The sequence below is a fragment of the Solanum lycopersicum genome, chromosome 9, assembly GCF_036512215.1.
Source record: "Solanum lycopersicum chromosome 9, SLM_r2.1".
Taxonomy (NCBI): Eukaryota; Viridiplantae; Streptophyta; class Magnoliopsida; order Solanales; family Solanaceae; genus Solanum; species Solanum lycopersicum.
The window spans coordinates 68,513,359-68,524,371 of record NC_090808.1 but is presented as its reverse complement, the minus strand read 5'-3'; the positions used below and the strand labels follow the sequence as shown (position 1 = coordinate 68,524,371).

The window sequence follows — 11,013 nt, the reverse complement described above, 5'->3', positions numbered from 1 at the left end:
GGATAGAAGAATCTTAATCTAAAGATATATATTTGATGTAACATAATTTACAACATTAGCATCTGTATAAATCTTCGATACTCATTGAGAATCATTTTTTGTGACGTATACAATTTACCTCTAAAGGTGAAGAATCAAAATTTGGAAACTAAGCTTGCATTATCTTATTGCCTTGACAAACATCGCAAGTTAAGAATCCATGGCCTTCACAATAAGGACACTTCATTCCTTCATCAATCCATTCCATAAACTGCAACACATTCCAACGTAAGTTTATCCACCAAACACTTGAAGAACTATATATTGCTATTTAAAAAAAAGTACCTGTTCCTCAATGTTTGGTTCACCAGTACCATCACATTCTGCACAAAACACATTTACCCTCAATGTTTGACAATAGTTCTTCAAATACAAGAGAAGGGACAGAATATATACCCATGCATAATACGCGACCCTCTCCACGACAAGTAATACACTTGATGGTGGTACTGGCGCTACTAGTCTCTGCTGGTTTCTTACTTGAAGAAAGTCTGGAAGGTTCTTCCCATCGGTTCTCTCCTAGGAGAAAAACTCGATGGTGTGAAACCTCAGTTTCAGATACACCATCTTCTTTCACAATGGTCTGTTGAACTTCCTCTATTTCCATTATAGATGTAATGGGTGCACCATTTGCACTAGTCTGACATGGAAAGAATAACATCGGATTAATTGAGATTACTTACACAAGTGACATTGAAAACCCACACTGGTATTGATGATCAAGACTATCATTGTTTGGGATAACACACCTTAGCTTCAGTTCCATCTGGTTGTTTGGGATTTTCCTTCACTCTCTCAATATTTTGCACCATATATAACTTTTCAAGAAGTTCAGAAGTCATAATGCCGTCTTCTCGTAAATCAGATGAAGCCTGTTCAGATGGATAAAAGAGAAATATGAATCACCTGTATTGTACCCACAGCCAAAACAAATGAAAACAAACCTGCCAAGTTTTCACAGCACGCTCAGTCCCACTAGAGAAGCTGGAGAACTCCATATCTTCCTCACCACAATAAAAGCCCAGTTTTAACAATTGTTCCTAAAAAGGGCAAATGTGATTAAGGGATGTATGTAAAATACAAGTATAAAGACCCAGAAAGGAGAGAAAACTGTAAAAATAAAAAAGCAAATCCAGAACTAATCAAAGTCAATGAACTATCACATATGTGCTTATGTGATCCAACACAATTCAAGTTTCCGGCAAGTGCATGAAGTTCACAACACACAAGGATAAAGGAAGTCTATTCTGTTATCACTAATTTATTCAGCTAAGAGATAAACACAAGTACGAAAACGTGACTCCAAAACAGGAAGTAAGGTATTCTGTGCCACATCCATGATACCTCAGTAAAATTAGTTTGATTGACCAAAATACTGGAGCAAGAGAGTTATAACGATACCAATAAGGGAAGTGATCGTCATATTATATTTAACGGTTTGGTGTCGATGTATACTTGAAACAATAACACTTTTGATGCTTCAAACTATCTACTAACTAAGCTCATTTTATCCTCATAATAACCTGGATACTCTTGGACTACTCGGTGACAATGATACAAGGACTACCAGTCTGTTCATGTTGGAAGGAAACTTGTCACGTGAAGATAACATGACGGATAAGCTCTGCTGAAGGAAGAAGGAAAATACTTGTATAGAGCAAATGAATAATCAGGTTCAAAATTTACAGGTTGTCTCATAAATTAAGTCTCCATAGTGGGTTTTCTGCAGCTGTACCCAGAAAATATCCTCTTACAAAAATTCATTTCTCTGTTTCCACATAGCTTTCATTACTTCACCACACTCTATTTTGGTACTTTTCTTTAAATCAATGACTTTATTTAGTTATGTCATGCATCTAGTATGCGTAAAAATACAAAACAGAAAGCAAAGAATCAATCAAACAAGCACGAGCATTGACTTAACCAAGTAAATGTGATAAAAAGGAGACATGGTAACTCTAAGTTAGCAGACCTGCATCAGTCGAACTTCATCTCCTTCAGATCCCTTTTTCAAACTCCGCCTCTTCTTGGCTTTGTTACCCTCTCCTTCCAATTCTTTAGGAACTTCCCTAATCACCTTCTCCTGTTGTGGTTCTTCCTTGACAATAACCTCGTTTTGCTTTGCTTCTTCTAAAACTAATGGCAACGCAATCGACCCACTTTCTGCAATCACAGTTACATTCTTTCCCACCTCTCCCTCCTTCAGCAGCTAGAAAACCAAAAAAAGAAACATAAACGATAAGCTTTTCATGTATACACTTATAATAGAACTGATCAAAAACTACAAACTACCAATTTACTAAAACAAACAAAAAAAAGAAACAAGCTAACCAAAGAAAAAAAATGCTTTTTTTTGTGTTTGTTTTCCTTGAATACTTAAAGCAAAAGTAACAAATTTACCAGGATCCGTGAATCAAACACACATAACAAGAATAAACTACCTAAAGATAGACATTTACTAACTCAGCAACTCATCAAATTGTGGAACCTTATTTTAAAGGAAGGGAAGCATATTCCAAGTTGAATTTTGGAAGGTACTAAAAAAGAAGAACACCAAAAGCCTCAAAATCATAAATTTTGATACTAATATAGTTCAGTTAACATGATCACACATCTAAAGAGTATACTTAGCAATTTATACATTCACATTTTGATCAAACAATGATAGACTAGTGAGCCTACTCTTATCTTTTCCGACTCCGAACTATGAAACAAAATCACTTTTCCAGTGTTGTTGTTGCTACTAGAGGCCCTTGTTAAACCAAAAATTCAGCTCAAAACTGAATAATCAATTCAACTGAAGCTCAAACTGCAATTAGGAAAAGCGATTAATAACAAAATAAACTAAATCAGGTGTAATAATATAAACCTAATCATACACAAATTTGATAATTTCAATTCATTTCCATTTTTAGGGCATTTTAGTTAGTACGCACAAGTCAATCAACAATTTGTTCTTCCCAAACTGAAATAGATCCATCATCCATGTACCGCACCTGCAATAACTTAGCAATATTAGCTACCGTCTCCGTTACAGAAGTAGCTTCTGGAAGAAGCGAATCCCTACTACTCTCAACCTCCTTAACACGAAGCTCTAACTCCCGAATTTGAACCAACAACGCCTCTCGCTCCGCTTCCCACCTTCTCTCCTCCCTCAACCACCGCTGCTCCTCCCTCAACCACCGCTGCTCCTCCCTTAACCACCGTGACTCCTCCCTTTCCGGCGAACCACTGTAGCAAACGTGAGATACAGAAACGGATGCCGAGGAGTTTTTTAGAGAGAAGAATTTAGGTGTGTAAGTGTTGTTGCTATGGAGATTTGAGGTAATGATATGGAAACTCAGTGGTAGTGAAGACGCCATGGATGTGAAAACTTTTAACAGATTTTTTCTGTTTTCAGTTTTAACGGTTTTTATTTATTTATATGAAAAAACTAATCAGAGATATTTTTAAGTAGCGGGAAGCTCTCCGAACTATCGTAAATGATACATATATGTTTCGTCATACTTTAGGAAAGTTAGTGCCCCTCCCGTTAAAAAGTTAGAGCATATATGTATTTCAATATTCCGAAAGATTAAATAGGGACACGTGACGCGACCTTGTCCGTCGATATGATATTTAATAAATATTGAATCGGTGAATAAGATTATAACAAGTGTATGTCCGTTAATATAAAGGGTAAATATGCTATAGTTTTTTGACAACAAGGACACTAATATCGCAATAGTATGATGGAGTGTAACTGCATACAAAGTTTGGAGGTATATTTGTCTTTTTTTCCTTTTTTTTTTTTGATGAGAATGGACTGAGTAGCTATCCTTTTGGTGAGCACAGAGTAAAAATACAACTCCTATGCAATAGCTCGCAAAATCACGATAACCCACACTACGCAAGCTTGGTGCGACGAGCTCGGCCCATAAGACAAATCCCATGCTTTCGCTGACAAAGAGTTTCGAACTTAAAACTCCAATATAGAAGTGTCAAGCCCAAACCACTAGGCCACCCGAAGAATATTTTCCCTTTTTAATATGATATACTATGGAAAATAGCTCGGAAGGGCATGGTTGATTAGTTGGGCGTTTAAGCTCGTTTCATATCCAAACAAATTAAGATCGACTACATAAATTCCCACTTCTTCATTTGAGCTCAACAAAATATAAGTGTTAACTATCATCGTTGTGTTGACTATCAATGACTCAAATTCGAAATTTTATTCATGACAAAAATATATCATAGTAGCCAATACTTTCCAATATTTTGGTTTTGAATACAACAAATCAAAACATCATACCAAAACCTAAATGAATACACAAATAGCAAAAACATAATCTGTGTTCTCAACTCGTTTTCGCTACAACAGCTCCTACTCATTTGCTTCCATGAATAATTCACCATATATAAAGCTACAAACATGTCGTGAAAACCTCCGGAGGCAAAACCAGCTTTATTAACAGCTATAAGTTGATGACAATGGCAATATAATTTAAACAGGAAATGAGCATCACAATTGTACAATATCACGGGGCAGATTGCACCATTGATGTCACGACGTTTAATGCAGCTGTAGAATTCTAGTCGAGCTTCACGTTAGAATAGAGAAGGGTGTCCCTTGTGAGTGGCATGTTGAGGAGAAAGTAGATCTGCATTCATTTAGAGATGCCATGAGATTGCAGCAAAACAATGTACAAAGAAAACGAGAAGAGCGATAAAAGTAAAGAAATATAATCGCATCTTAGATTGAAGATAATCTATGACAAAGGAAACTATACATAAACTTTCTAAGAAAAAGGAAACTCTTGGTGCAATTATTCGGAACCTATAGGACTTGGAAGCCCATGTTTAAGAAACTAATTCACTTATGCATTTCCACATGTATGACAACACTTGAGAGTGGCTGTGCTACAACTTTTTTGTGTTTACACCCACTGTCTGCTTTCTCTTCTGCTAATACTGTTGTTTTATATTTATTCATCAGCTTAGTCAGAGAAGTCACCGAGTAACTACCTAATGGGGCGCAATGAGAATCACTAGTCTAGTTCCAAACTTCCAATCGTTAAAAGCACTATTTTCTCGACTAGTGGAGAAAAGGCCTGGCTCAACTGCTGGAAACCTCAGTGCCTCATTATAGCACCTGAGAAACTTCAGAACATTATTATAGCTCCCGAGAGGTCCAAAGGTTGGAGTAGAAGAACTCATTAATCACTTGAACCCTCTTCAGGATGGATTTGACTAAAAAGAATTTTAAGCCCATCTAAAATAAAGACTTTTTTCTTTGATGAAGTAGATATCATAGAACACAGACCTAGATTTCTGTTCTAAAGCTATCAGCCAGTCATCTGTAAGTGCATGTATTCTTAGATTGATATAACTTAAAAGTTAATCCCATGCATGGTCAGCTATAACAAATGTGCAATAGTTCTTTCAATTCTGAAAATTGAAGCGTTGAGATGTACTTGGTAGGCAAAGACTTACTCCTAATAGAGTGGCAATTATAAGCAAGAGTCCTGTAATCCATGCAACAGTTCGTCTAACCAATATAACTTCTTCAACAGCAGTTGAATTGGGTGAAGTTTGTGTTTCCTCCAGCCAGCGGGCAGATGGTTGAGAAGTGAAAACAACGTCGAATAATGGCTCAGCTACTGAAGGTGTTTCATTGCAGACAATGACTCCAACAATTTGACCTGCATGAGTAATACCGAGTTGAATTTAACATATATAAAGAAGGAAGAAACAAAGAAACGCATTCTTCTCTTAATTACTGCACATAGTTTTTTCCATTTAAGAAGTTCAGGTGCTTCCATGAAACGCAACCCCAGTTTCAAGAATACACTAGAAGGGTAAATTCAACACTTGTTACATGACCAAATGCAGATTAAGAGATCGCTGAAGCTGCTAAAAGTTGTATCAAAATTGTCAAAATCAGAGAACAAAATCCAACCTTTATAGGCTTCAGTTAAGGAATCAAACATCTTGGACATCACAATACTAAACAATTTAGCTCCTTCCACAACACCTTCTGCTCCATATTGCTCTTTGAGAGCCTACATAAAATCAAAAGATTAATTAAGCTGGTATGGCCGGTATAACATGTTTCATGTTCGCCTCTTGTATGTATCTTTAGTGCAGTCAAACATTTCCGATAACCACCAATATAGGAAAAGAATTTTCCTTTTCCAGACAAATGACAGCCATAAAAGATATTAATGATCATCTGGAACTGCATGGCACACATCCAACTTACTGAAAACATGACCCTAGAAAGGAAGGTTTGGAGGTCAAGGATTAGGGTAGAAGGTTAGTAGGTAGCCGAGTGTTGTAGCACTTTTATATGGGAGAATCAGGGGACTAGTCTCTCCTTATTATTAGTATTACTATCTGGTACTTGCATAGTAACATTTACTTTGTTGTAATTTATTTGTTACTTGTTTCATTGTTTTTGTTCATCTTGCCACTTTGTTGCCATTAATATTTCTTAGCCTGTTTAGGTCATGCGTCCTTCAATCCTCACTATTACCTGTAACTTCATTTACTCTATTCATCTTGCTATTTTGTTGTCGGCTCGCTATTTTCCTTGCTATCATATTTTATCTACACTTCTTTTGAGCCAAGGGTCTATGCGAAACAACCTCTACCCCACAAAGGTAGGTGTAAGGTCTGCGCAGACCTACCCTATCCATATCCTACTCGTGGAATCTTTTTTGCAGAAACTTATAATCAGAAAACTCATTTGAAATAAAGGAAAAACTATATCATGTATGCACTAAAGCTTAATTTGGGGTAAAGGAGAAACTATATCTCGAAGTAAATTCAGGATTCAAATGTAACCTTAAGGCCATCAAATTTTCCAGAAATTAGCTCAGATGGATGGTGCACAGCTCCAGACAAATCTTGGTGCTTCTCCATTGCTCTTTGAATCTTATGGGTGAGTGAAACAAGACTTGTTACAAAGTCCCTATCTGCTTCCTGTGCCGCAAGTAATAAAGGACAATCAATAAAGGCCTAATTGGAAAGAACACCACAAAAAGAAGTCATAGTATAGGTTGTTAAGCCTAAAAAAGTACCTTTGACAATTGAAATTTCAAATTAGCGTCATCCTCCAAGGGGATTGTCAGCTCTCCATTCACATATGAACCACTCAACCATGATGCCTGCTTACAAATATCAATCCTCTCATGAGTTGTATGACCTTGAAGTTATTCAATGTGAAAAAATAATCATGCAATGCAACTGCTAACAGACGCTCACAAATTCACTTAATTCTTTCTCTGAATGTTCAGCATCTGTTTTTGGTTCATCCAATGAAAAAAGAGAAACTTTATCTGCATCTGCATGCATGACAAATTAATTAGACGTAAACCAATCTAATTCTCTTTTTTTACATATCAAACTAGTAAAACACCTTACAACACGTTAAGAGTAAACGACAACTACCTGGAAGTTGAATGTCAGCTCTATTTTCGTTTACTACATTGCTCCTAAGGGCCTCAAAAGCAACACCTATAACAACAAATGGGCATCAAATAAGTACAATCTTATATAATCACCAGATAGAGGCTTAATAGACAAAAAAAGCACACTAGAATCTTGAATAAGTATATTATTTATCTTATATACACAAACAGGTGCACGCTCACACAGGAGTGAGAGAGAGAAAGAGAAACTCGGTATGTTAATCTACTGTACTATATATTTATTCCAGCTTGCATACCTTCAGCTCCTGTAACTTCTAGGATGAGGACAGAACCCGGCCTATCAAATGGATTTGGTACAAGTACCTCATTCAACTGCAACCAATGGATATTTGATGATGTATATTTCGCTTTAAAGTAAAAAAATTAGCTAATAAATGATTCATCCTTCCTACCTTTGATGAACTAGCAGAGGAAAGAGTAGCAGGAGGTGCAAAACCAAGCAAGATTGATACAGTAGCACCAACATCGGAAAGAGACAAGGAACTTATCTGTGTCAAAAGACAATTATACAGTTAGTCAATAAAAATAATTAGAGTACGGTGGTATGGAAAAAATGGATGTCGAACTTCAAACCAAATATCTAGAGGAACTTGTAATGTCATATTTTCAAGTTGTTTGGCAACTCAGATTTAGAAACCACGGAGGCAATGTCTTACTGTGTAGATAATAGTACCTATTCGCAGAGTCTGAACATAATAATTGCAGTGGAATATTAAAATATTAGTTAGAGAGGCTTTTTTTTTTAATGACTGTGGAGTCCGGGCTAGCTTTAGCGCATCTGGACTAATTCCGCGTAATACCTGCCACCTCCCACCACCAGAGCAACAGGTACCTCACCAAGGCTAGTACAGATGGAAAGAATCACCTAGTGTTTTTTGTCTCCAATGGGAACTTAACCTGAGACCTCATGTTCTCAACTACTTCAACGACCACTAGGCCACACCCTTGGATGAGGTAGAGAGGCTGTTTGTTGAGTGTATTTGATGTTCATGTCTCAGAAGTGAACCTTGGAACAATGTAGAAGCAGTATACATTTCTATTGGCAACCACAGTTTTAATCTTGGAGGCAGCCTCTCCAATAACATAAGGCTGTCTATAATCGCCTTCCCCATTTCCTGCCTAAGCAAGCGCCTTCCAGCATTGGAGTCCGTGTACTTGATCTCAATTTGTCTTCTAATACATCATTAAACTGAAACTTTATAATGTGTTACGCTATCTTAATAGCCTTGTTGTGTCAGTGCCTTCATGTATATTGATAACGGGATGCTACTAAAATTATGCTCAAGATTCGAAGTTACTATCTTATGCAAGTATACCCAAACACAAACAATGGACAATGCTAGAATAGTGCATCTTTATGGTTAGTCCACTCAAGTGCTCTATAAGCTATCAACATTAATTCATTTAATTTGAGCTAGCACACGTGACCCACCAGGTGAATATTATGAATATATGGTAATGGACGCAGAAAACAATCAGTTGAAGGAGGGTAACCTTCATGATCCTACTTAGGGAACGCGTTTATCATTGCTGAAGCCATAAAATCTTGAGCAGAATCACCCATTTTATCTCAACCATTTACTCACAAATCTCCACTGGATGTTAATACTTTTTTAGGAACAACCAGCCACGGCCCATGGAAATTCAGATAACCAAGTTAAATTAAGCCAGAGGAAACAACTAAATCAATCACTGATCCAGTACTTTTAGGTAAGTTGACTTGCAAGTTGCAATCAACCAACCAATCAGCTATGCCTCAATTCCAAAATAGTTGGAACCGACTATATGAACCATCTAAAACATTCAGCTCTATTCAAGCTAATACTAAATAATTTGTCTTAAAATCAAACACACAAGAGAGACACACAATTATATTCAACTATACCTCAATCCCAAACTAGTTGACTTGCAATATCTTTCAACATTTAGCTCCAAATCAGAAATTGAAGTTGCTAAGCTTTTTATTCACATACATATTAGCAAATTCACTTCATTTCCGAGATCGTTGGAACCGACCATATGAATCATGTAACCCGTAATGCTCTATTCGAGCTAATACCAAATAATTCGTCTTAAAATCAAACACACAAGACACACACACGTATATTCAACTAAACCTCAATCTCAAACTAGTTGACTTGCAATATCGTTCAACATCTAGCTCCAAACCAGTAACCGGAATTGCTAAGCTTTCTTTTCACATATCTACAATCAAAATCACCTCTTTCATCCTAATACAACAACCCCACGTTCCAAAATGGTCATCATAGCTCCCCAATCTCAAACTAGTTGACTTGCAATATCTTTGGCATTTAGCTCCAAACAAGTAATGGCAGTTGCTAAGCTTTCAATTCACACATCTACTATCAAGTTCACATCTTTAATCCTAATTACAAGAACCCCACGTTCCCAAATGGTCATTATATTGTTCTAAAGCTCCCCAATCTCGATATTCAACAGCTAACCAATCATAACAGAACAAAATATCTTACCTTAGAAGAAGCATCGGAAGATGGAGAACGGAAGTAACGGTGAGATGGGTTATCGATGAAATACACTGAAGATGTTCCATCAGCAACCTGGATCAAATTTCACGATTCAAACATCAAATTCACAAATTTACAATACAATCGATTCAGTAACCAAAAAAAAATATTAAAAAGTACCTTAGAATGAAGAAAGAGTGACAGAAGTAATAGAAAAGTGAATTTGTAAGAAGATTTTGGATCCATTGTAGAGAGAGAAGGAGAAAAATGGGAGTTTGAATCTGATCTATGTGGTTTTGGGAAGAAGAAATTGAGATTGAAGAAGGAGATTCATAAACTTAAAACGATGACGTTTGAAAAGGTGTAAAATTGTACTAAAGGCCCTTGAACTTTTTCTAATGGACCACTTTCTCCCCCTCATGTTTTTATTATTGTACTTTTAGTTCAAGACTCAAATCAACATGGGAACCCAATTGTTTTAATTTGATTAAGTCTTTTCCATTTTTATAAAAAAAAAAATTATCATTCCGATAGTATGCTTCTTAATGTTTACATCAAATCAATGAATGCAAGGCATATGTATATCACTTAATCATGAATAAATTATATATATAAATATTTGATTTGATGTAAATACTACAAGGTTAGTAAGGGCAGAGTGTTGTCTTGTCGTACGTAGGTCTAGTGTCTATCGTAGAACTATTTCAAGTCTGTAGTTTTTGTCATATATTCTACGTTTAATGTCGATTATCACACAATTCCGATGTTATTATTTTTCTCTTGTATACTCTATGATGCTTTTCTTATTATGCTTTCTTTCATTGCCTTTCTTTTGTTACTTTGGTTGGATACACATGAATCGGGAGTTTTTTTTTTTTTTGAGATAATGATAAAATCTGCTTACATTTTACTCTCTTAGATCCCACTTAATAGAATTTCATTGAATATGTAATTATAATACTAGACGTGAGAACGTACTAATCGAAAAAGAACTATTATTGAACTATTAATTACTT

The 11,013-nt window shown here is 36.1% G+C and overlaps 2 protein-coding genes across 2 annotated transcripts; both read right to left on the bottom strand.

Annotated features, from left to right (window-relative positions):
- Positions 1-13: 13 nt before the first annotated feature.
- Positions 14-3,456, bottom strand: LOC101263249 (protein disulfide isomerase pTAC5, chloroplastic). Its single transcript, XM_004247805.5, has 7 exons — positions 3,036-3,456; positions 2,012-2,248; positions 984-1,079; positions 789-911; positions 436-679; positions 325-362; positions 14-250 (listed from the first exon to the last, which is right to left on the bottom strand). Exons 1-7 carry the CDS (start codon positions 3,399-3,401, stop codon positions 149-151), a joined length of 1,206 nt encoding a protein of 401 aa, XP_004247853.1. The 5' UTR covers positions 3,402-3,456; the 3' UTR covers positions 14-148.
- A 775-nt stretch (positions 3,457-4,231) lies between these two features.
- LOC101262457 (uncharacterized) lies at positions 4,232-10,397 on the bottom strand. The gene is made up of 11 exons (XM_004247802.5): positions 10,178-10,397; positions 10,004-10,090; positions 7,904-7,999; positions 7,748-7,823; positions 7,471-7,536; positions 7,285-7,364; positions 7,101-7,187; positions 6,865-7,002; positions 5,978-6,080; positions 5,512-5,720; positions 4,232-4,679 (listed from the first exon to the last, which is right to left on the bottom strand). Exons 1-11 carry the CDS (start codon positions 10,241-10,243, stop codon positions 4,611-4,613), a joined length of 1,077 nt encoding a protein of 358 aa, XP_004247850.1. The 5' UTR covers positions 10,244-10,397; the 3' UTR covers positions 4,232-4,610.
- Positions 10,398-11,013: the final 616 nt, after the last annotated feature.